This window comes from Staurois parvus, unplaced genomic scaffold (genome assembly GCF_062004578.1).
Source record: "Staurois parvus isolate SC_StPar_1 unplaced genomic scaffold, SC_StPar_1.0 ptg001495l, whole genome shotgun sequence".
Taxonomy (NCBI): Eukaryota; Metazoa; Chordata; class Amphibia; order Anura; family Ranidae; genus Staurois; species Staurois parvus.
The window spans coordinates 557,151-584,763 of record NW_028319291.1 but is presented as its reverse complement, the minus strand read 5'-3'; the positions used below and the strand labels follow the sequence as shown (position 1 = coordinate 584,763).

Genomic DNA, 27,613 nt, shown 5'->3' with positions numbered 1-27,613 from the left:
GCCAGAATGGACACAGTCGCAGCTCTCGAGTTGGCATCGTAGTGATTGCAGGTGCATGTTCATGAACTCACACTGTCTGTGTACCCGCACCCACATGGATGTCAGATTGGGATCAGTGGCTGTGTCCGTGTACCTGCACCCACGCGGATGTCAGATTGGGATCAGTGGCTGTGTCCCTGTACCCGCACCCACGCGGATGTCAGATTGGGATCAGTGGCTGTGTCTGTGTACCCGCACCCACACAGATGTCAGATTGGGATCAGTGGCTGTGTCTGTGCAGCCGCACCCACATGGATATCAGATTGGGATCAGTGGCTGTGTCCGTGCAGCTGCATCCACACGGATGTCAGATTGGGATGAGTGGCTGTGTCCGTGCACCTACACGGATGTCAGATTGGTATCAATGGCTGTGTTCGTGCATCCGCACGGATGTCAGATTGGGATCAGTGGCTGTGTCCGTGCACCCACATGGATGTCAGATTGGGATCAGTGGCCGTGTCTGTGCACCCACATGGATGTCAGATTGGGATCAGTGGCTGTGTCCGTGCACCCACATGGATGTCAGATTGGGATCAGTGGCTGTGTTCGTGCATCCACACGGATGTCAGATTGGGATCAGTGGCTGTGTCCGTGCACCCACATGAATGTCAGATTAGGATCAGTGGCTGTGTTCGTGCACCCACATGGATGTCAGATTGGGATCAGTGGCCGTGTCCGTTCACCCGCACCCACATGGATGTCAGATTGGGATCAGTGGCCGTGTCCGTTCACCCGCATCCACACGGATGTCAGATTGGGATCAGTGGCTGTGTCTGTGCACCCGCGCCCACACGGATGTCAGATTGGGATCAGTGGCTGTGTCCGTGCACCAGCGCCCACATGGATGTCAGATTGGGATGAGTGGCTGTGTCCGTGCACCAGCGCCCACATGAATGTCAGATTGGGATCAGTGGCTGTGTTCGTGCACCCACATGGATGTCAGATTGGGATCAGTGGCCGTGTCCGTTCACCCGCACCCACATGGATGTCAGATTGGGATCAGTGGCCGTGTCCGTTCACCCGCATCCACACGGATGTCAGATTGGGATCAGTGGCTGTGTCTGTGCACCCGCGCCCACACGGATGTCAGATTGGGATCAGTGGCTGTGTCCATGCACCCACGCCCACACGTATGTCAGATTGGGATCAGTGGCTGTGTCCGTGCACCAGCGCCCACATGGATGTCAGATTGGGATCAGTGGCGGTGTCCGTGCAGCCAGTGCTTCCCAATTGACATGAATGGGTTCTGCCTGCATGGGAGTGCACATAAGCATGGCCCTCACATGGGCATACACTTTAGTACATCCCATGTGAATGAGGCCATCATAGGAATTTAACAGGAATTTTGTAAATTATCTTGTATTTATGTGTGTTAATAATGATTTGAATATATTGTTAGTGAAAACAGAGGGGGGTGATTTATTAAAGGCAAATAGACTGTGCACTTTGCAAAGGGCAGTTGCATTCAGCAAGTGCAGTTGCTCCAGGGATTAGTAAATGAAATAATGCTTCACTTTGCAAAAAAGACCCATTCACATGCAAGAGAAAATAAAAAACAGCATTTCTGCCTGCACATGATTGGATGATGGAAGTCAACAGAGCTTCCCCTCATTTCCTAAGCTCTGGAGCAACTGCACTTGCAGAGTGCACCGTCTATTTGCCTTTAGTAAATCAACCCCTGTGATTTGATAAGCATTTGGTCACTGTTGCAGGAATTGTACTGGGGTAGTTGCTAGTTTATTTTTTTTTTATTTTTTTTTTAAAGGGTGCTTCACCCCAGTGATCTTTGATCTCTTCCATGTTGTTTAAGTAGATCCCCACCTCTCAAAGGTTGCCTACCCCTGCCTTAATGTATCTTGATTCAGAATATTCAACAGTGTTTTGAAGTGACTTTGGGTCCTGAAAAGACTGATGATGACGTCTCTTCTGAATTCATATACACACATACAAATACAAAGGGACAGTTTGGTTGGATGGCAATAGTTGTGGTTGGGTTGTGGTCAGAAGCTGAAAAACCTGGAGGAACTCTATCAAAAATAAGGAGAACCTACAAAATAAGCAGACAAGTGATGCTAACCACTGATCCACCACATTTTCTCTGGTTTTCTTGAACAAATATTGTGCTTCCTTTTTCTTTACCTCAGGTCCCTCGCTGGATATTATGGATTTTAGTGGAAATTGCCATCATTGGTTCAGATATGCAGGAAGTCATTGGGACCGCCATTGCATTCAGCCTCTTGTCATCTGGGCGGTAAGATATATGTTAATCATTGTAGAAAAATAGTTTATGTATTTAAAAGTGAATGATATAAGAGAAAATCATAGACTAGATCAGCCTATCTCAACCTTTTAATATGGAGAAACTCTTGCAATATTTTTTAGGTATATTATGGTGTATTAACATGATCAGTAAGTGGTTGAAAGTTTTAAATAAAAATATAGAATGTGGTGTACTTAGCATTTCTGACACCCAGAGCGGATCATTTTATTAACACCTACTGTTCTTTACGACAATATTATTATCAGCAATAATAATAATAGATGGCCAGAAGAGAACAGACATTAGTCAGTAAGGAAATATGGTGGTCAGACAGTGGTCAGTAGGGAAATGTCCACTTACATTGGTGGTGAAACAGTGATCAGTAAAGGAAACATCCCCTTACATTGGTGGTGTCTGGCTGTATTCATAGCCAGAAGAGAACAGACAGTGGTCTGTGGGGAAAAGTCCCCTTACATTGGTGGTGTCCCCTTACATGGATGGCCAGAGAATAACAGACATTGGTTAGAAGAGTAATGCTCCTCTACATTGCTGGCCAGATAGTGGTCTTTAGGGACGTATCCCCATTTATTGGTGGTGTCTCTTACATGGATGGCTAGAAGATAACAGAGCGAGGTTAGAGAAGAAATGTTCCTCTACATTGGTGGCCAGATAGTGGTCTTTAGGGACGTATCCCCATTAATTGGTGGTGTCCCTTACATGGACGGCCAGAAGATAACAGAGAGTGGTTAGAGAAGAAATGCTCCTCTAAATTGCTGGTTAGATAGCAGTCTTTAGAGAAATAGTGGTGTCCCCTTACCTGGATGGACACAAGAAAACAGGCATTGATCAGTAGAAAAATGTTCCCTTACTTTGGTGGTGTCTTCCTACATGGATGGCCAGAAGATAACAGACAGTGCTTAAAAGAGAAATGCCCCCCCCCCCCTACATTGTTGACCAGAGAGTGGTCAGTAGAGAAGTGCCCCCTTATATTGATGGTGTCTCCTTACAAAAATGGCCAGGAGAGAGCAGACAGTGGTTGGAAGAAATATGTATCCTTACAATGGTGGTCAGACAGTAGTCAGTAGGGAAATTCCCCCCTTACATTGGTGGCCAAACTGTGGTCAGTGAAGAAATATCCCCTTACAGTGGTGGTCAGACAGTGGTCAGTAGGAAAATGTCCTCTTACATTGGTGGTGTCTTATTACATTCATGGCCAGAAGAGAGCAGACAGTTGTTGGAAGAGAAATTTAGTGGACAGTGAAGAAATATCTCCTTACATTGGTGGTCAGACAGTAGTCAGCAGGGAAATGTCCAGCCTACATTGGTGGTAAGATAGTGTTCAGTAGGAAAATGTACTTTTACATTGGTGATATGCCCCTACATTGATAGCCAGAAGAAATCAACAGTGGTCAGAAGAGAAATGTCCCCTTAGGTGGTTGGATAGCGGTCATTAGATAAATGTCCCCTTATATTGGTAGTGTCCCTCTACATTTATGGCCAAACAGACAGTGGTTAGTAGAAGAATGTATCCTTTCATTCCTTTCATTGGTGGTCACACAGTGGTCAGTAGGGAAATGTCCCCTTGCATTGGCAGTCAGACAGTAGTCAGTAGGGAAATGTCTCCATACATTGTTGGTGTCCCCTTACATTTATGCCCAGAAGAGAACATACATTGGTCCTTAGGGAAATGTCCCCTTACATTGGTGGTCAGATAGTGGTCAGTAGGGCCATTAGGTCATTGGAGGTGTTTCCTTACATTTATGGCCAAAAGAGGACACTTGTTAGTGAACAAATATACCCTGGGTAGGACAGTGTCCCCTTACTTTGGTAATCAGACAGTAGTCAGTAAGTGTACCCTTACACTGGTGGTGTACTCTTACATTGATGGTTAGAAGAGAACAGGCAGTGGTTGGTGAGGAAATGTATCCTTACACTGGTAGTCAGACAGTGGTCAACGAAGAAATGTCCACCTAACATTGGTGGTGTCCCCTTACAATATTGGCCAGAAGAGAAAAGATAGTTGTCAGTAGAGGAATGTTCCCTTACATTGGTAGTGTTGCCTTACTATGATGACCATAAGAAAACAGTCAGTGGTCAGTAGGGGCATGTCCCCTTACATTGGTGGTGTCCCCTTACAATATTGGCCAGAAGAGAAAAGATAGTTGTCAGTAGAGGAATGTTCCCTTACATTGGTAATTTTGCCTTACTACGATGACCAGAAGAGAACAGTGGTCAGTAGGGGCATGTCCCCTTACATTGGTGCTGTCCCCTTACAATATTGGCCAGAAGAGAAAAGATAGTTGTCAGTAGAGGAATGTTCCCTTACATTGGTAATTTTGCCTTACTACGATGACCAGAAGAGAACAGACAGTGGTCAGTAGGGGCATGTCCCCTTACATTGGTGGGCAGTATATGCGGGAGATCAATCAACCATTTCTCACTACTCAAGGAACCTAGTAAACTTTGGAGCAACCCTAGTGTTCCACAGAACCCTGATTGAGAAAACCTGGAGTAGATGCTACACAAAAGGGATTTTGGATCATGTAAATATGTTTTTAGGTGAAATGTTTCTTTGAAAGAGGGTTTCTATCAATGTAGTATGACCTTCACTCATATTTTTATTGCCAATTCATGTTCTTCTGTGCAGGATTCCATTATGGGGCGGAGTCCTAATAACCATCATTGATACACTATTCTTTTTGTTTCTTGATAAATACGGTAAGTTCACATTTCCGGCATTTCCCCAAATACGACAACATTGTAGTTTTTGTAAAAAAAAATGTTTATTATTAAGAAGCCGTCCTTGAACTCCAGTCTTGTGACTGTATCTAGGCACTTTGTCCTCTTTCTGGATTTACTACATAGTGAGTCACTGATATTTGCTGATTTGTGCGATGTATACATTGTAATGACAGCACTGCTTTCAAGCAGTAAAAAGTATGCAGAATTGTTCATATTATCTGCACTTTGATTAGATAAGTCCAGTCTTGGCACGAGGAAATAGTCAGGTAGGCTAAGGCCCCATGTACTCGGGACGTTTCTGAACGATGGAAACTGACTGCTGGAAAACGTAGGTTAAAAAACGTCTGTTTAGCCATGTTTGCATACCACGTTTATGTGCATTTGCGTTTAGAAGCATTTTTTAAAGATAAGCACAGGAGAACCTCCAAAATGTCCAGAATGCACTGAAAAGTGTTAAATTATGAACTATTTAAGACTGTTTCAAAGAAATACAGAGAGTAGAAGCAGAGACAGCAGTATTATTATTATTATTATTATACAGTATTTATATAGCGCCAACAGTTCGCTCAGCGCTGTACATTACAATGGGGGACAATACATGAGACAGTACAAAAACAATACAATGCGATACACGAGGGGTTCGAGGGCCCTGCTCCTTGGAGCTTACAATCTAGGAGGGAGGGGATAGTGGTACGGGAGGAAAAGCTGCGGGGGATGGAGTGGTAGGAAGAGTGGAGGAGATCGGCAGTTAGCAGAGGGAGGGGGTAGGCTTCTCTGAAGAGGTGGGTTTTCAGGGTGGTCCTAAAGGAGAGGAGAGTGGGTGATAGTCTGATAGATTGGGGTAGGGAGTTTCAGAGGATGGGTGATGCCCTGGAGAAGTCCTGAAGGCGGGCATGGGAGGGGGAGATCAGGGAACTAGAGAGAAGGAGGTCTTGTGAAGAGTGGAGAGTGCGTTTTAGGTGGTATTTGGATATCAGGTCGGTGATGTTGTTTGGGAAAGAGTTATGGACAGCTTTGTACGTCAGTGTTAGCATTCTGAATTTGATGCGTTGGGCAATCGGAAGCCAGTGGAGGGATTGGCAGAGGGGGGTGGCGGAAACGGAGCGGTTAGTAAGGTGGATGAGTCTGGCGGCCATATTCAGGATCGACTGAAGTATGGATAGCCTGTTGTGAGGCAGGCCAGTGAGGAGGGAGTTGCAGTAGTCGAGTCGTGATACAATGAGGGAGTGGATGAGCTGCTTAGTGGTTTCTGGGGTTAGGAACGTGCGGATTTTGGCGATGTTGCAGAGGTGGAGTCTGCATGAGTTTGGTAGCGATTGGACGGATAGATTGGAGTCCAGAATGACACCAAGTACTCTGGCTTGTGGGGTGGGCTTGATGGTGGCATGGTTGGACGTGATGGAGAAGTCAGTGGGGGGGGGGTGCGCGGGCTGGGGGGAAGACTAGGAGCTCGGTTTTGGAGAGGTTCAGTTTAAGGAAATGGAGCAACATCCAATCTGATATGTCGTTTAATAGGCTGGTGATTCGGGCGGAGACTGAAGGGGTGAGGTGAGGGGTCGAGAGATAGATTTGCGTGTCGTCAGCATAGAGGTGGTAGTTGAAGCTGTGAGAGTGTATCAGTTGGCCAAGGGAGGAGGTGGAGATGGAGAAAAGAAGGGGCCGGAGGACAGAGCATTGAGAGACCCCAACAGAGAGGGGCAGTGGGGGGGAGATGGTAGTGTTATAGGTAACGCTGAATGAGCGTTGTGATAGGTAGGATGAGAGCCAGGAGAGAGCGGAGTCTCTGAGGCCAAGTGAGTGTAGTTTCTTGAGGAGGAGGGGGTGGTCGACTGTGTCGAAGGCCGTGGAGAGGTCAAGGAGTAGGAGCACTGAATAGTGGCCATTAGCTTTGTTGGTTAGCAGATCGTTTGTGAGTTTGAGTAAGGCGGTTTCGGTGGAGTGTAGGGGACGGAAGCCAGACTGTAGGGGGTCGAGGAAGTTGTTGTCGTTTAGGTGGGAGCTTAGGCGAGTATAGACTAAGCGCTCAAGGAATTTGGATGTAAATGGCAGCAGAGAGATAGGTCAAAGGTTGTTCGGGTCGGTGGGGTCCAGGGAGGGCTTTTTAAGTATGGGTAAGTATGTGTTGAGATTAGCTTAGGTGTGAGTTGCTCATTAACATTTCTTTTGTTTCCAAGGGTGGGAAAGGTGTCTGGTGGGGGGAGTCATTAAGGCCACCTGGCAGGGGGTCTTCATGAGGACTTTGAGTTGTGAATGGTCATTAACATATCTTTGGTTTCCAAGGGGGGAGAGGTCTGAGGTGTGAATTGGTCATTACAATGTGTGACAAGCTTGGTAGGAACATCCTGTGTTCAGGGTTTTGTCCATCCGAGTACCTTGAAAACTCTTTGCATGCATTTTTCATGATGAAAAAAGGCTCTGGCCAGCATTGGGAACTGGAAGAGTTAAAAAAAATTTCAAATGCAAATGCTTATAAATGCAATTTACCGCGTTTAGACGCGTTTACAAGCGTTTTGCATTTGAAACACTGATAACATTGACGTCTGAACGCAAGTTTGTTGCATTCAAAACAACGACTGTAAACTCGACTGCCTGTAAATGACTGTAAACGACGATGTGTACATGGACACCTAGGAAAACATTGGGGGGAGTTCAGGGGCTGCTGAAAAAAAGGCAGAATGGCTCCTAAACGTGAGCTTATCAGCTGCAGTGTACATGAGTCCTAAGGTTTGTCTCAATGAAAAACTACGCAAACAAAAGAAGTTGATTTACTAAAACCTTAGAGTGCAAAATCAGGTGCAGCTCTGCATAGAAACCAATCAGCTTCCAGGTTTTATTGTCAAAGCTTAATTTAACAACCTGAAGTCAGAAGCTGATTGGCTCCCATGTATAACTGCACCAGACTTTGCATTCTCCAGTTTTCGTAAATCAACCCTAATGAGTCTGGTTGCTACAAAGGACATGGATACCTTTCCTCCCCTCAGTTGCAAAGGTGCAGTGACCCCAGGAACACTAAACACTTGACAGTGGTTCTAACCTTTATCTAGCATTAAAAAGAAAAAAAACAAAAAACAGGAAAAAAGTAGTACGTGGAGGTCCACTTTAACCCTATAAGACATCGAAAGATCTGCGTGGACTCCTTGCTAAACATTTTCAGCTGTTGCCAGGTAAATGTAAAGGATATCTAAACCCAAAAACAAAAAAAGTAACATATTATTATTATTATACAGGATTTATATTGTGCCAACAGTTTGTTCAGCGCTTTACAAATTGGAGGTAGACAATACAATTTGGTACAAGAGGAAACAGAGGGCCCAGCTCCTGGGAGCTTACAATCTAGGAGGAAGGGATGTGTGATACAATATATTGCACCTTGCTAGTCCTTAAGTGTGGTGGCTGCATTAGTTTTATTTTGTTCTTACTTTTTTCCTTGTATTTTCACCTGGTGATTCTGTCAGTCACACATTTCCTGTCCTAGAGTGACAACGCTCATTGCCTGGGGTATATTTATGGTGGCGCAGACTTGTCAACCTAAGCCAGGATGTGTTTTAGGACTCCAGATCATCTCCCTCTCATTTTTTCTCCATAGCATGGGGGTAGGGGTTCTGTAGTCTCTGGGAACAATGTAAGTAATAGGAGTTCGGCACAGGAAGTTTATTTATTACAGGTACTTATATAGCGCCATCAATTTATGCAGTGCGTTATTTATTTATTTCAGGTACATACATAGTGACGTCAATTTAAGCAGCACTTTACATGTGTGTGTGTGTATATGTATATATATATTATACATTCACATCAGTCCCTAACCCTCAAGGGGTGTACAATCTAAGGTCCCTAACTCACATTCATACATACACATACTAGGGGCAATTTAGACAGGAGCTAATTCACCTACCAGCATGTGGGTTTCCTCCAAGTACCTGGAAGAAACTCACACAGGCACAGGAAGAACATGCAAACTCCAGGCAGGTGGTGCCGTGGTTAGGATACGAACCAACGACCCGAGTACTGCCAGGCAGAAGTGCTAACCATTTAGCCACTGTGCTGCCCATATATACAGTATTGTACATTCACATCAGTCCCTAACCCTCAAGGGGTGTACAATCTAAGGTCCCTAACCTACATTCATACATAGAATCAAAAACCACTCTCTTAATAAATAAATTCAATTCCCCACAGCACCACCAACACCTTTACCCCAAAAGATGTACAAAAATCAGCAGACAGAAAATGCTGTACAATAAACCCTCAAACACTATGTGCAGTCCAAACCCTATAAGTCCAATCTTTAACTCAAATTCTTCTCGTGTTCAAAAAAATTCTTCCGATAATATACCTCAAAAAGAAAAAAATATATACACATAGTGCATTATCTTTTTTTATATCCAAATTATTTGGATATAAAAAAAGATAAAGCACTATGTGTATATATTTTTTTCTTTTTCAGGTATATTATCGGAAGAATTTTTTTGAACACGAGAAGAATTTGATTTAAAGATTGGATTATAGGGTTTGGACTGCACATAGTGTTTGAGGGTTTATTGTACAGCATTTTCTGTCTGTACATTCATACATACACATACTAGGGCCACTGTAGACAGGAGCCACTTAACCTACCAGCATGTCTTTGGAGTGTGGGAGGAAACCGGAGTACCCAGAGGATACCCACGCAGGCACAGGGAGCACATGCAAACTCCAGGCAGGTAGTGCCGTGGTTGGAAATTGAACCAACGACCCGAGTACTGCCAGGCGAAAGTGCTAACCAGTTAGCCACTGTTATCAACTCACATGACTTCTGGCAGGATCAACAGGCATTTTTTGGCACCTATAGAATAGATATAATAAAATGCTTTCAATTATATACACTGCTCAAAACAAAATGAAAGGAACACTTTTTATTTAGAGTCTAGCATCAAGTCAGTGACACTCCTGGGATATTGATCTGGTCAGGTAAGTAGCAGAGGGGGTTGTTCATCAGTTTCAGCTGCTTTGGTGTTAATGAAATTGACAACAGGTGCACTAGATGGGCAACAATGAAACAACCCCCAAAACAGGAATGGTTTTACAGATGGAAGCCACTGACATTTTTTTCCCTACTCTGAATGTTTTTCACTAGTTTTGCATTTGGCTAGGGTCAGTGTCACTACTGGTAGCATGAGGCCATACCTGGACCCTACAGAGGTTGCACAGGCAGTCCAACTCCTCCAGGATGGCACATCAATATGTGTCATTGCCAGAAGGTTTGCTGTGTCTCCCAGCACAGTCTCAAGACCATGGAGGAGATTCCAGGAGACAGGCAGTTACTCTAGGAGAGCAGGACAGGGCTGTAGAAGGTCCTTAACCCATTAGCAGGACCGGTATCTGCTCCTTTGTGCAAGGAGGAACAGGATGAGCACTGCCAGAGCCCTACAAAATGACCTCCAGCAGGCCACTGGTGTGAATGTCTCTGACCAAACAATCAGAAACAGACTTCATGAGGGTGGCCTGAGGGCCCAATGTCCAATTTTGGACTCTGTGCTCACTGTCTGGCACCATAGAGCTCAAATGGCATTTGCTATTGAACACCAGAATTGGCAGGTCCACCACTGGCACCCTGTGCTTTTCACAGATGAGGGCAGGTTCACCCTGATCACATGTGACAGACGTGAAAGGGTCTGGAGAAGCCGTGGAGAACGTTCTGCTGCCTGTAACATGGTTCAGAATGACCGTTTTGGTGGTGGGTCAGTGATGGTCTAGAGAGGCATATCCATGGAGGGACACACAGACCTCTACAGACTAGACAATGGCACCCTGACTGCCATTAGGTATTGGGATGAAATCCTTGGACCCTTTGTCAGACCCTACGCTGGTGCAGGGGGTCCTGGGTTCCTCCTGGTGCACAACAATGTCCGGCCTCATGTGGGGAGAGTAGGCAGGCAATTCCTGGAGGATGAAGGAATTGATACCATTGAATGGCCCCCCCCCCATCGCTCATCTGTTCTAAATCCAATAGAACCCCTCTGGGATATCATGTTTCGGTCCAACCGACACCGCAAGATTGCACCTCAGACTGTCTAGGAGCTCAGTGATGCCCTAGTACAGATCTGTGAAGAAATCCCCCAGGACACCACCCGTGGTCTCATTAGGAGCCTCCCCCGACGTTGTCAGGCATGCATACAAGCACGTGGGGGCCATACAAACTACTGAGGACCATTCTGAGTTGCTGCAATGACATTTTAGCCAAATGAACTCGCCTGCTGCATCATTTTTTCACTTTGATTTTCGGGTGTCTTTGAATTCAGTCCTCTGAGGTCGATCATTTCCATCAAATGATGGGGCGTCCTTACATTCCTAACACATTACCCCGTCCATATCAGTATAGAGATCCAACAGGAGATTCTTCCCCATTGAGATTTGATGTGTTTTCAAAGTGTTCCTTTCATGTTTTTTGAGCAGTGCATTTAGCAAAAAAATAAGTTCACTTTTAGAGTTTAGCAGAACTACACGGCATCTGAGCACCACAAATCTAAAATGCTATTTGATTTGTTTTTTAACCCCTTCACGCCTAAGGGTAAAACAAATCTAAATGCCTAAGCACAATTCTGCAATGTTGACATTTGTTAGTAAAACCGTACATATCATCACAACTACTTTGTACATCCAGGTGAATTATACTTTGATTTTTTCAGGACAAATTGGGCTTTCATTTGGTGGTAAATGGTAATGGATAGCTTCTGAAAGGAAAAGTGGCCCAAAATAGTAAAAAAAAAATAATTTTATTTTATTTAGCTGTGTGTTTCTTGTAACTACCATAACCTACAACCAAAGAACAACCCAAAATAAATTCTCCAGCTCTTGACGATCACAGCGATACCATATATGTGTATGTTATTTGATGTTTGTACCCGTAGTACAGCCCAGAAACAATAGTGCGCATTTTGTTTTTGTCTTTTTTTTTTCCTAAAACACACTGACACTGATACCAATTTTTTTTTTTTTTAAATCCAGACCTTTGACCCAAACACTAACCCTGGCACCAGGGGTGGACTGACAACTCATGGGGCTCCCGGGCAATAAAGGATCACGGGGCCCCTGTGTCCTTGCCCACACTCAAACAACACCCAAAAAAGCCTATGAAAGGTTCCAGGGGCATCTCATGGGGCTCCCTACTGACCCCGGGCCCTCGGGCACTGCCCGAGTTTCCAAATGGTCAGTCCGCCCCTGCCTGGCACTAAACTAGATCAAACCTTGATCTAGGTATTTTTCTTTATTTTTACTTTTATTTTTTAATATTTATTTATCTTTTTTTTTTTAACAAACATTCTCTATGCCAGGAGTTAGAGAGATACAATGTATAATAGGATGTATATAACGATACAACGTATAATAGGATGTATATAACGATACAATGTATAATAGGATGTATATAATGATACAATGTATAATAGGATGTATATAACGATACAATGTATAATAGGATGTATATAACGATACAATGTATAATAGGATGTATATAGTGATACAACGTATAATAGGATGTATATAATGATACAATGTATAATAGGATGTATAAAATGATACAACGTATAATAGAATGTATATAATGATACAATGTATAATAGGATGTATATAATGATACAATGCATAATGGAATTTATATAATGATACAATGTATAATAGGATGTATATAATGATACAATGTATAATAGGATGTATATGATGATACAATGTATAATAGGATGTATATGATGATACAATGTATAATAGGATGTATATGATGATACAATGTATAATAGGATGTATATAATCATACAATGTATAATAGGATGTATATAATGATACAATGCATAATGGAATTTATATAATGATACAATGTATAATAGGATGTATATGATGATACAATGTATAATAGAATGTATATAACGATACAATGTATAATAGGATGTATAAAATGATACAATGTATAATAGGATGTATATAGTGATACAACGTATAATGGGATGTATATAATGATACAATGTATAATAGGATGTATAAAATGATACAATGTATAATAGGATGTATATAATGATACAATGTATCTCTCTCCTTCATTCATAGAGAGAGAGAAAAAAGCAAGGGGGCCGGGCTGTACAGTGACTGATCACTGTGATACCCAATCAGAGGCTATTACAGCGATCATGTGATCTGGAATCGGGAGTCCCGGGTCCCGATTGTTAAAACGGGACCTGGGGCTCTCAGTGACACCGCGGTCTTTGTGCTGGGAGTGTGCTGTGCGGCACACTCCCAGCAGAAAGACAGGTACGCAAATATGCAGCCCCATGGGGAAAAGCTCAATTCCGTGAGGCCGCATAGTTGTGTGAGGGGTTAATATTCAAAGCAAAACTCTCCCATCCCTCCATGTCTCCTGGCTTTATTTTGCCGAGAAATCACTTTGAACCCCCCCCCCCCCCCAGCATTTCTAGCTGTAACCATCTTGAGCTAAGAAAACCCCTCCTCAGCTTCTGAAGACTCCTGGGATGTAGGACATCATTTGCCTAGGCCAGAAACCAGGAAGTAACTAAAGAAATGTAGGAAAAAAATACCCTGGAACTGATTGGCCACCATGCACAGCTACAACAGATTCCGTGTGCATTGCGTTTGTGTGCAGCAAAATTCATTCCAGTGTATTTTCTATCGAAAAATTTGTATTTGATAATGGCTTGCGCAAATATTATGTGGCATAAAAGATTGCAACAGCCACCATTTTATTCTCTGGGGCCTCTAGCTTCAGAAAAAAAAAATCATGTTTCACCAAAAGTAATTTTGTTGTAAAGAAGTAATTTTCTTGTACAAAAAACACTGATTTCAATGTGTGTGAAAAATTGGAAGCGAATGATTAAAGACGGATATTTTTCCTATTGACAGGTCTGCGGAAACTGGAAGCTTTCTTTGGCCTTCTCATCACTATAATGGCGGTCACTTTTGGCTATGAGGTGAGGCATAGATGACGGGAGAATCCAAATCATTTCAAGCACAAATATCGAACACAAGGCCCGCAGGCCGAATCCGGCCCTCCAGGCCATTCCATGTGGTTCTTGCACCTCTCCTGCAGGTACCCCCTTGTCTCCACCCCCACCTTGTCTCAGCAGTCAGCAGCAGAGAGGAGAATAGAACTCCTCTGCCAAATCCTGCACCTCTCAGTGCAGCTGCAGCACCCCCTCATCTCTGCCTCCCCTGGTCTCAGCATTTAGCAGACTCTGATAACTGACTCCACTCCTCCTCTGGTCCTCCTCCAGACCCTGCACTTTCTGCTTTCCAAAGGGGGGTGCACGGTGGTGTTAGGGAGGGTGTGGACATCTGATGAAATGGTGCAATGGGGGGGGGGGGGGGGGTGCTCTAGACATCTAGTCTTACAGATACAACCGGCCCTTTGAGGGCAACCATAATGCTGATTAGAATAGATTTCTTTTAATATATTCTTCAGATTTTTTTTTAGATATTTAAAATATATTTTAAAAATATTCTTCCCAAATATATTGCCACATATATTAAATGCTACAATTTTGGCCATATTCAATATATTTCAAAATATATCTCAATAAATAAATAAATATATATATATATATATATATATATATATATATATATATACATTGCATGTTGACATGCGTTTTTATTACAAAATATATGAAAAATATTTTTAAAAATACATTTCAAATATACTGTATGTCTTTAAAAATAAAAATCTACATTTTGGAAAATGACTTTAAAAAAAATCTGAAGCATATATTTTAAAAAAATTATATTTTTAAAAATATATATATTTTTAAAAAATATTCTTCAGTTTTTTTATATATTTGAAATATTAAATATATTTGGCCATATTCAATAATTATATTTTTAAAAATATATATTTTTTAAATATATTCTTCAGATTTTTTTTATATATTTAAAATATATTTTAAAAATATTCTTCCCAAATATATTGGCACATATATTAAATGCTACAATTTTGGCCATATTCAATATATTTCAAAATATATTTCGATAAAAAATAAATAAATAAATATATATATATATATATATATATATATATATACTGCATGTTGAAATGCATTTTTACAACATAGATGAAAAATATTTTTCAAAATACATTTCAAATATACTGTATGTCTTTAAAAATACAAATCTACATTTTTGGAATGCATTTACAAATATATGTAAAAACATATGTTTAAAATGACTTAAAAAAAAAATCTGAAGCATATATTTTAAAACAATTATATTTTTAAAAATATATATTTTTTAAATATATTCTTCAGATTTTTTTTTAACATATAAGAAAAGTCATTTTAACATATATTTTTACATATATTTGTAAATGCATTCCAAAAATGTAGATTTGTATTTTTAAATATATGTAAAAATATATGTTAAAATGACTTTTTTACATGTTAAAAAAAATCTGAAGAATATATTTAAAAATACAAATCTACATTTTTGGAATGCATTTACAAATATATGTAAAAATATATGTTAAAATGACTTTTCTTATATGTTAAAAAAAAATCTGAAGAATATATTTAAAAAATATATATTTTTAAAAATATAATTGTTTTAAAATATATGCTTCAGATTTTTTTTAACATATAAAAGTCATTTTAAACATATATTTTTACATATATTTGTAAATGCATTCCAAAAATGTAGATTTGTATTTTTAAAGACATACAGTAGATTTGAAATGTATTTCTAAAAATATTTTTCATATATTTTGTAATAAAAACGCATTTCAACATGCAGTGTATATATAAAATAAAAATTTAAAAAATATATTGAATAAGGCCAAAATTGTAGCATTTCAAATACATGGCAATATATTTGGGAAGAATATTTTTAAAATATATTTCAAATATATTTTTCTTCCATGTGGGATTGTGAAGTGTTTGGATATGATATGTGACATCATTGCGATACATTGTAGCCCCGCCCAGTCTGGCGTATTGTATTCTTTTGTGATCAAATATCTATAGATTCCTTTTAAGAAAACAAGAATGAATTTGGTTTAGTAAATACGCCGGGAAGCTGGTCCTGGAAGGAGCTCAGATGTGTTGTTCTATCACCATGGTGTCCCCAATTGATTTTCACATTGTTGTGTCCCCGCAGTATGTGGTGGTTCACCCTGACCAGAGAGAGGTGATAAAAGGCATGTTCTTCCCATACTGTTCTGGCTGTGGATCCCCGGAATTACTGCAAGCTGTTGGAATTATTGGAGCCATTATCATGCCGCACAACATATACCTGCACTCCTCGCTGGTCAAGGTAATGTATACATTAAGGGCCAGTTCACACTCCATGCATTTCAGTTGCTTTTTTCTGCATCCAAAACACACAGAAAGTAGGTGATATGGTTGTCAATGTCATAGTTCACATCAGTGCTTGCAGTTCTAGTGCGTTCCGGGTGCAGAAAAAAAAAGTAGAACAGGCTGCATCTGGACTGCGTTTCAAGATATAATATAAAACATTTACAAATTCCTGCGCTAAAAATGTTGTTTTTTAATATAAAAATATAATATACAAATGTTACCATTTCCTATGCTAAAAGTTTTGTTTTTTAATATAAAAATATAATTAAAAAAGATAAAGATATAATCTAAAAAATGTTACCGTTTCTTATGCTAAACATTTTTTTTAATATAAATATATAATACAAAAATATAAAACTATAATATAAAAGTTTTAGCAATTCCAATGCTAAAAGTTTTGTTTTTCAATATAATATATAAAAAAAATATTAAGACATAATATAAAAATGTTACTGTTTCTTATTTATTTCAGGTACTTATATAGCGCCGTCAATGTACTCCGTGCTTTACATATATATTGTACATTCACATCAGTCCCTAACCCTCAAGGGGCGTACAATCTAAGGTCCCTAACTCACATTCATACATACACATACTAGGGACAATTTAGACAGGATTCAATTAACCATTTAATTCAGCATGGAGTTTGGAAGGAAACCGGAGTACCCGGAGGAAACCCATGCAGGCACAGGGAGAACATGCAAACTCCAGGCAGGTGGTGCTGTGGTTGGGATTTGAACCAACGACCCGAGTACTGCCAGGAGGAAGTGCTAACCATATGCTAAAAATGTTTTTTTTTAAATATAAAAATATAATATTATATTGTAAATCGCTGTGTAAACTGTTGCCGCTAAATAAATCCTGTATAATAAAAATAATAATACAAAAATATAATATAAATTTTTTAAATTCTTAAGCTAAACATTTTGCTTTTTAATATAATTAAAAAAAAAATCAACTCTGCTTATAATACAAAAAAATCTCATCCTGCATTGTAAATAAAGCTAAGTTCGCAGTCCTGCGTGTTGGGAACGCTCGCAAAATCACATACGTTCCTTAAATGCAGACAAACGCACTTCCCTTTAGCAGCCGTGCGGCGTTGCCACTAATTGTCTACTAAAGGTAAGTGCGTTTTTCTGCGTGCGATTTTGACCCCCCCCCCCCGTATCTGGAAATGCTGCATATTTGCATGCGTCCAAACCGCGTTTCTCCTGTGTAGGGCGGCCCATTGAAATGAATGGGCCGCCCTTCACCTGACGCACAAAAATCGTGCAGAAATGCGCCTGCGCTCGGTGTGAACCTATCCTGGCTGGCCGTATTGTATATTTTTGTTTCATTTGTTTCGACTTTAATTTTTGTCTCAGTTAATGACAACCAGGGGCGGACTGACCATTCATGTACTCGGGCACTGCCCGAGGTCCCGGGGTCAGTAGGGGGCCCCATGAGATGCCCCTGGTACCTTTTATAGGCTTTTTTTGGGTGTGCTCTGACTACGGGCAAGGACACAGGGGCCCCATGATCCCCTATTGCCCGGGGACCCCATGATGCCCTATTGCCTGGGGGCCCCATGATCCTCTATTGCCCGGGGGCCCCATGAGTTGTCAGTCCGCCCCTGACAACAACTGTTATTTATGGAGAGCCCTGCTTGATAATACCGACATAAAAATCATCAGACTAATGCAGGCCATACACGGGTCGAATTCCGAACGATTTTCCGTCCGAAAATCGAAAATGACATTCGCTCATCAATCCGATGGTGCCATCAATGATTTCGAAAATCGGCTGACCGAATCATAAAGTGCACCCCGTATAACAGGCGAAACTTCTGTTCCTTCCAGGTCACGGCTCATGCGCATATTCTTTTCAGAAAAACAATTGTACGATTTGACCATCATTGAGTCGAAAATCGGTCATTTTTTCACAAATTTTCCAACATACCCGATCACCGAAAAGGGGAGGAACCACGAAAATCGGCCGGTGCCATTGACCCACTAACAGAGCGAAAATCGCCCGATTATTCTTAGGTCCGATTTTTGTATGATAAAAATCGGTCAATTTTCCACCCATGTATTAAATTCGATGGTCACATGAAAATCATCCGTTTCTGTGACCCACTAATGGTGCAAAATTCTAACGAAAATTCTTAGAAAGAAATTTATTTCGGAATTCGACCCATGTATGGCCGGCTTTAGTAGTGAAGGAATATATAAGGATAATAGTGAATCAATATAATGATTTTCGGATGAAAGAATTGGTCGAATTTTGACCCATATGTGGCTGGCCTTATAAATGTATCAACAAAACATATTCAGTGTCAGTTCAGAGCCTTCCCCCGCAGTACTTTTATTCTGCCACTAGATGCCCTCAGTCTGTTGGCCAGCACCAGTCAATCTACTTCCAGCCTGGGACTAGGTGGTGAAAGGAGAAGCAGCACAGGGATGAGGTCATCTCCTTGTCACTCTGCTCTCTCCTCCTATCAGCATGCTTCAGTTCAGCCTGTTTTCTTCCTCTCACACTCCAGCTATGCTATGCAGGGACTGTAAGAGGCTGATACCAGGTCACATTGAGGCACTGACACCGCTTGTATGTAAAAGATGCATTTAATGATCACAGAGCTGCGTTTGTTTGTTTTTCTTTCATCTGCCTGGAGTTCGGTCTTTAACATTCCGTGATATCTTCAGTCTAGAGAAGTGGATCGCAGGAACAAGAAGGAGGTGAGCGAAGCTAACAAGTATTTCCTGATCGAGTCCACCATCGCTCTGTTCGTGTCCTTTCTCATCAACCTCTTTGTCATGGCTGTGTTCGCAGAAGCTTTTTATAAGAAGACCAACATGGATGCCGTGAGTACCCTTCCCATATACCTGTCACATAGAAATGATGGCGGTACACAAGGTGCCGCGCTACCTTCCCTGCAATTATATTTCTGGTAGAGACGTCATATACAAGTGTTCCTCTAAACGGTGAAAATGTTCAAATCATCCTGAATGGATCTCCCTGCCTGACACATTCCCAACGTGAGGATATCACAACTCACCAACATGTCAGGAGAATTTCAGTTCTGTTCTTGGCAGTGTTCACAAATGTCTGACACAGATCAGCCCCTGCTGCAGACTCTCATCTCAAAATCTCCACCAGAGTCCCCTCTTATTTCAGAATCCCCTCTTACTTGAGAGCCCCCATCAGTCTCCCCTTACATCAAACCTCATACATCAGAGACCACATCAGAGTCCTCTATTACAGGAGAATCCCCGTCAGAGTACCCACTTGCATCAAACCTCATATATGAGAGTCCCCCTCAGAGACCCCCCTCCTTATATGAAAGTCCCCATCAGAGTCTTCTCTTACATGAGAGTCCCCATCAGAGACCCTCCTTATTTGAAAGTCCTCATCAGAGACCCCCCTTATATGAAAGTCCTGATCAGAGTCTTCTCTTACATGAGAGTCCCCATCAGAGACCCCCCTTATACAAAAGTCCCCATCAGAGACCCCCCCTTATACAAAAGTCCCCATCAGAGACCCTCCTTATATGAAAGTCCTCATCAGAGACCCCCCTTATATGAAAGTCCTCATCAGAGACCCCCCCCTTACACAAAAGTCCCCATCAGAGACCCCCCTTACACGAAAGTCCCCATCAGAGACCCCCCTTATACGAAGGTCCCCATCAGAGACCCCCCCCTTATACGAAAGTCCCCATCAGAGACCCCCCTTATACGAAAGTCCCCATCAGAGACCCCCCTTATATGAAATTCCCCATCAGAGACCCCCCCTTATACAAAAGTCCCCATTAGAGTCCCCCCTTAGAAAACACTTCCAATCAGCATCCCCCTCTTACATGAGAGTCCCTATCAGAGTCCCCCCCTTACATGAGAGTTAACATCAGAGTCCCCCTATACATTAGAGTTCCCCCTTACATCAAAGAGCTCGATAAAATTATGCTTGCAAGCTGTACTTTACCAGCATCCCCTCCCTCTTAGATTGTCAGCTCCCAGGATCAGGCCCTCCTATCCCTCTTGTATTGAACTGTATTGTTGCTGTATTGTCTCCCTTTATATTGTAAAGCGCTGAGCAAACTGTTGGCGCCATAAATCCTGTATAATAATAATAATATAAATCCTGTATAATAATAATATAAATCCTGTATAATAATAATAATATAAATCCTGTATAATAATAATAATAATAATAATATAAATCCTGTATTATAATAATAATAATAATAATAATATAAATCCTGTATGAAAATAATAATATTAATAATCCTGTATAATAATAATATAAATCCTGTATAATAATAATAATATAAATCCTGTATTATAATAATATAAATCCTGTATTATAATAATAATAATAATATAGATTCTGTATAATAATAATAATAATAATATATAAATCCTGTATTATAATAATAATAATAATAATATAAATCCTGAATTATAATAATAATATAAATCCTGAATCATAATAATAATACTTTAGGAACCTCTGCCCTATGACGTTTGCCATTCTTCACTTTTGGTCTCAGTGCAGTCCCTGCGTGTCGCCGTACAGAACAGACCTCTTCTTACATTCACAGTCTGGCTGCATATCGGCCGCAATTACTTACAGTTCTTCTCTGATAATATCTCTTTTATTGTTGCTCTAAGAATGATGGGAAATTCAATGTATTAGAAAATATTCACTTGGAGAATCAAACACCTGTCATGGAACCGTACATGGCTGCATTGCTGCTGTCATCTTCTACAATGAAGATGATAAGGAGACCTATTGTTAGACTGCCAGATGATGTGTGAGGATGTGATGTGAAAGCATGCGTACAGTGAAGTATTTTCCTTCCATCTCTGATCATTGACTGTATCCATTGAATGATTTATTCTGCTCCTGTCTGTGTTTCAGTTCAATGAATGTCAGAATAGCAGCAGTCCCCACAAAGATGTCTTCCCTCCCAACAACGAGTCCTTGACGGTGGACATCTACAGCGGGGTAAGAGGAACGTATTACTTGTCCGGTCCCTCTACAGGGGGCGATCGTCCAGCAGTATGTAACATCGAATATCGTGGGACATATTTCTGTTCATGTGTCTTCAGAACAGGGCTGCTGTTAGGAACCACAGGCCCCGTACAGCCAACTTGACAAGCCCCCCCCCCCCCAATTCCTACTATGCTTCAGTTATGAATGAACACAGTGATTGATGCCAATCACTCATTGTGTTCATTCAGGAAAGGAAGGGGCTGGGTAAATGCGACGTATTTACCAGACCCTTCCCCCACTCTCCATCCTGAAGGATCCTATTGTGAGCTTGCAGCTGCCGATGGGAATGAGAGGAGGAAAGCCGGAAAGATTACAGGGGTGGGGGCAGCAGGGGGAAATGTATGGTGTACAGGCAGGGTGATGAATGCTCCGGGGGGGGGGGGGTAGGTACTGGAACCGATCCCCTATGTCTCTTTCTGCACAGCAGCTGAAAGCCAGCGGGAGGGAGAGAGAAGAAGCCGGCTTTCAACTGCACAACAGGCGCGGGGGGTGCGTGCCACACCGGGTGACACCTACCGCACAGGGTGCCGCTGAACCGCTCCACGAAAAGGTAAGTTGTAAAGCAAGCCGACGATCCCCACAGGATGGACCGGATCTGCGGATTGAGCATAATGGATCAGAGTCCGATTCATTATGCTCCCCAATCCGCAATTGCTGGAACAGATCCCCTGTATGCAGGGGCTTCCCTAGGGTTGGTGTCATACCGTGCGATAACACTTGGTGACACCCCCTCCGACGACCCCCGCAGAATGGATTGGATCTGCAGATTGAGCATAATGGATCGGAGTCCGATCCATTATGCTCCCCAATCCGCAGATTCGATCCATCCTGCGGGGATCGTCGGCTTGCTTTACAACTTACCTTTTCGTGGAGCGGGTCCGCTGTCACCCCATATAGGTTGCATGCCGACGATCCCCAACGATCCAATCCATTTTTTTGGGATCGTCGGAGGGGGTGTCACCAAGTGTTATTGCACCGGGTGACACCAACCCTAGGGACGCCCCTGCATACAGGGGATTGGTTCCAGTAATTGCTCCTCGGCCCTCCCAATCACTCTCCCTGCCCACATCCGATTCACCCAGCTGCCTGGGCCCCTCTGCTGGCCTGGGCCCCATACAGGAGGACTGGTGGTACCCCCTTATCCATGACCCTGCTTCAGAATGTCGACAACAACTAATGTCCTCACCTACATCATCTCCACTGTCGTCCACCTCCCGTGGTCCACCCCACTCGCTCAAAGGGCAACGCTACGAAGTGTGACTGCCGCCATCTCGTCAACTGGCCAGCCTGGATCCAGGGAACCTGGCTGGACAGGGACAGCTAAAGGGCTGGATGTGGCCCCGGGGGGCCTAAAATGCCCACGTCTGTTTTTTTTGCCTCCCTTCAAAACTATTTTTGTCATTTGGATGCACTTGAAGGACGTTTCCCTTTTTTCAACCATAATAACATGTCACTCTGTAACAGAATGTCTGGGTGTGTTCAGATGAGGCCCTACAAGGATTGTTGTTGACACCAACAATGGGACACAGTTCTTCTCATTGACACCAACAATGGGGCACAATTCTTCCCATTGACACCAACAAGGGGGCACAGTGCTTCCCATTGACACCAACAATGGGACACAGTTCTTCCCATTGACACCAACAAGGGGGCACAGTTCTTCCCATTGACACCAACAATGGGGCACAGTTCTTCCCATTGACACCAACAATGGGGCACAGTCTTCCCATTGACACCAACAATGGGGCACAGTTCTTCCCATTGACACCAACAATGGGGCACAGTTCTGCCCATTGACACCAAAAATGGGGCACAGTTCTTCCCATTGACACCAACAATGGGGCACAGTTCTTCCCATTGACACCAACAACGGGGCACAGTTCTTCCCATTGACACCAACAACAGGGCACAGTTCTTCCCATTGACACCAACAATGGGGCACAGTTCTTCCCATTGACACCAACAACGGGGCACAGTTCTTCCCATTGACACCAAGAATGGGGCACAGTGCTTCCCATTGACACCAACAATGGGGCACAGTTCTTCCCATTGACACCAATAATGCGGCACAGTTCTTCCCATTGACACCAAAAATTGGGCACAGTTCTTCCCATTGACACCAACAATGTGGCACAGTTCTTTCCATTGACACCAATAATGGGGTACAGTTCTTCCCATTGACACCAACAATGGGGCACAGTTCTTCCCATTGACACCAACAATGGGGCACAGTTCTTCCCACTGACACCAGCAATTGGGTATATGCCCTCCCTTTGACACCAGTGAAGGGGCAAAATTGCTCCTAATGACACGAACGATGGGGCATGGATCCTCCCACTGACACCAACAATGAGAGATCTGTTACCAAGCCCCAGTGGGCAGGCCAAAGCACGTCAAAGTGTGTGGCTGGAGCAGCGCTGGCACATACCACCATTAACATTTCTAGAGCATCGGGTTGGCTTGATCGGCATCTGATTTCTATACAACAATGAGACAAAGGGATTGATTTACTAAAGGCAACTAGGCTGTGCACTTTGCAAAGTGCAGTTGCTCCAATGCTTAGTAAATGAGGTAAAGCTTCCCTTTCCCAAAAATACCCAATCACATGCAGGGGAAAATAAAAAAAAAAAAAATAGAATTTTTACTTGCACACGATTGGATGATGGAAGTCAGCAGAGCTTACCCTCATTTACTAAGCTCTGGAGCAACTGCTTTGCTTTGCAAAGTGCACCATCTATTTGCCTTTAGTAAATCAACCCCAATGTTTACTCCCACTGACACCAAGACATTTTCTTCTCCCATTGGCCTGAGTCCAGGCCCCCCCCCCCCACAGTCTGATGGACAGTATACTGGCCCTTTGTTTAGAAGGTTTGGAGACCCCCCCCCCCGATCTATACACACCTAAAAGAAGAAAAGTTTGTCTGGAGTTTTATGTAAACATTATTGGAAAGATTGAGTTTTCCTTTTAACCCCCCTGGAGGTATTCCCGAGTGTAGCTCGGGGTAAAGTTTCAGCACCACAAGCGGTAACCCCGAGCTACACTCAGGAATACACTGCAGCGCTGCTCCGGGATCTCTTCTGCACTTACCTTGTCCTGCGCTCCCGCAATGTCCCCCCTGCAGTGTCCCCTGTAATGTCCTCCGGCCGATGCCGGCATCTGTCTTCCGGGTTCCGTTCCCTGCGACGTCGGGACGTACGGGGATGGAACTGGCGGGAAATGGGCAGCACAGTGGCTAAATGGTTAGCACTTCCGCCTGGCAGTACTAGGGTCGCCGGTTGGAATCCCAGCCACGGCACCACCTGCCTGGAGTTTGCATGTGCCTGCGTGGGTTTCCTCCCACACTCCAAAGACATACTGGTAAGTTAATTGGCTCCTGTCTAAAATTGTCCCTAGTATGTGTATTTATGAATGTGAGTTAGGGACCTTAGATTGTACACCCCTTGAGGGTTAGGGACTGATGTGAATGTACAATATATATGTAAAGCGCTGTGTAAATTGACGGCACTATATAAGTACCTGAAATAAATAAATTACTTTTGTCCCGAGTGCTTTGTCCGGCGCCCTGCCTGCATTTTTACTGTTCTTTCTGCCTGGAAACTGAGAAACGTCCATGGCGTCCAAAAAGCGTCCCTTTAGGTCAAAATCGGTTTTAGACCGACTAGAGAACAGCGATAGTAAATCAGAACCACTTGCAGAATTGAGTGATAATGATTCGTGGGGGAAATTCCTCATCAGACACTGAAAACGATTTTGCGACTTTGCTCAGCGATATGCGAACTTAGCGCTATATTTCAAATTTCAGTGTTTTTGGTTTGATTACATTAAATTTATTATTATTATATTATTATTTATTATGATTATTTATTAAATTATAATTTATGATTTTGTGTTTCAAATTTTATCATACCCGGGATGTTTATTAGACTCTTGTTCGGACAGATTTCAGTGAGTTATTCCTAAAAATTACAGGCCTACAATAAAAAAAATACATATTTCCATGCAAAAAAATGTACCGCTTTGAGCACAGAAATATGGGCATAATCAGACCGCTAGGGAGGCTACTATAGTTCATGTACCAAAATGTCAATGCTTCTGCCTTCATTAGGGTGTTATCCTGGGCTGCTTCTTTGGACCCGTTGCCCTCTACATTTGGGCTATTGGCATCCTGGCTGCCGGGCAGAGCTCCACCATGACAGGAACGTATGCCGGACAGTTTGTGATGGAGGTGAGTGTTTGGGTTTAATCCTCCATTGTATATACAGATGTTAATGTCGCATACTATACATGGGTAGCATGGTGGCTTAGTGGATGGGGCCATGGCCTTACTAAGTTGGGGTCTTGAGATCAGCTTTCACCAGGACTCTATCTATGTCAGCCTTTATCAACCAGGGATTTGTGGAATAGGGTTCCTCCAGAGGTGGCTAGGGGTTCCTTTAAGTGTGAACAATGTCTGCCATTCAGATAATTAGCTATCAACCCCCATGATCTTTTCAGCTATCTGTAAGGGGCATTCTTCCCATTGACCACCGATGTAAAGGGAATTCTTCCAGCTGACAGTGCCTTCTACCACTGACCACCGATGTAAGGGAGGCTTTTTTCCATTGACTACCAATGTAGGGAACTCTTCTCCCAATGACCATCAATGTAAGGGGACCCTTCAACACTGACCAACACTGCAAGGGGGCTTTTTTCTACTGACCACCAACGTAAGGGGGGCTTTTTTCCATTGACTACCAATGTAGGGGACCCTTCTCCCAATGACCATCAATGTAGGGGACACTTCTCCCAATGAACATCAATGTAAGGGGGCCCTTCAACACTGACCACCACTGCAAGGGGGCTCTTTTCTACTGACCACCAATGTAGAGGTCCCTTCTTCTACTGACCACCAATGTAGGGGTCACTTCTCCTGATGACCACCGATGTAAGGGAGGCTTTCTCCACTGACCACCAGCATGAGGTGCTCCTTCTCCAATTGAATACCAATGTACGGGGGTCCTGCTCCCACTGGCTTCCAAAGTAAGGGGGTCTTTCTACCACTGACCCCCAATGTAGGGGTCCCTTCTCCTGGTGACCATCAATGTAAGGGAGGCTTTCTTCACTGACCACCAGCGTGAGGGGGTCCTTCAACTGAACACCTATGTAAGGGGGGGCCTGCTTCCACTGGCTTCCAATGTAAGTTGGTCTTTCTAACACTGACCACCAATGTAAGGGGGCCCTTGTTCATTGGCTACCAGTGCAGAGGGTCTTTCTACCACCGACCACCAATGTCAGGGGGTCTTTCTACCACTGACCACCAATGTAAGTGGGCCCTTCTTCATTTCCTACCAATGTAAGGGGGTCTTTCTACCACTGACCACCAATGTAAGCGGGGCCCTTCTTCATTGCCTACCAATGTAAGGGGGTCTTTCTACCACTGACCACCAATGTAAGGGAGCCCTTCTTCATTCTCTACCAATGTAAGGGGATCTACTGTATTCTGTAATGACCAACAATGTAAGGGGGTCCTTCTTCATTGGCTACCAATGCAGAGGGTCTTTGTACCACCTACCACCAATGTCAGGGGGTCTTTCTACCCATGACCACCAATGTTAGGGGGCCCTTCTTCATTGGCTACCAATGTAAGGGTATCTACTGTATGTTGTAGTGACCAAAAATGTAAAGGGGTCCTTCTTCATTGGCTACCAATGCAGAGGGTCTTTCTACCACCGACCACCAATGTCAGGGGGTCTTTCTACCCATGACCACCAATGTAAGGGGGCCCTTCTTCATTGGCTACCAATGTAAGGGGATCTACTGTATTCTGTAATGACCAACAATGTAAGGAGTTCTTCTTCATTGGCTACCAATTCAGAGGGTCTTTCTACCACCGACCACCAATGTCAGTGGGTCTTTCTACCCCTGACCACCAATGTAAGGGGGCCCTTCTTCATTGGCTACCAATGTAAGGGGATCTACTGTATTCTGTAGTGACCAACAATGTAAGGAGGTCCTTCTCTCACTGACCACCAACATGGGGGGGGAGCTCTTCTTTCCCATGACCACCAATGTAAGGGGGGCATTCTCCCAATGACTACCAATGTAAGGGGTCCTTCACTCACTGACCACCATGAGGAAGGGCTGCCATTTTCAAGGCCTGTGTTACTTTTCTGGCCAATTTTATTATTATTTGTGTCAAATCATTATTATTACCGAAAATAATACTTCTGCATAGAG

The 27,613-nt window shown here is 42.9% G+C and overlaps 1 protein-coding gene across 1 annotated transcript in view; it reads left to right on the top strand.

Annotated features, from left to right (window-relative positions):
* The window catches only part of SLC11A1 (solute carrier family 11 member 1), a 70,566-nt gene that overhangs the window by 27,807 nt on the left and 15,146 nt on the right, over window positions 1–27,613 (top strand). The window contains exons 5-11 of the mRNA XM_089662596.1: window positions 2,184–2,290; window positions 4,947–5,017; window positions 13,928–13,995; window positions 16,169–16,324; window positions 19,050–19,208; window positions 21,262–21,348; window positions 25,503–25,622. Coding sequence (XP_089518722.1) covers window positions 2,184–2,290; window positions 4,947–5,017; window positions 13,928–13,995; window positions 16,169–16,324; window positions 19,050–19,208; window positions 21,262–21,348; window positions 25,503–25,622 — 768 coding nt within the window. The remainder of the gene's footprint in view (window positions 1–2,183; window positions 2,291–4,946; window positions 5,018–13,927; window positions 13,996–16,168; window positions 16,325–19,049; window positions 19,209–21,261; window positions 21,349–25,502; window positions 25,623–27,613) is intronic.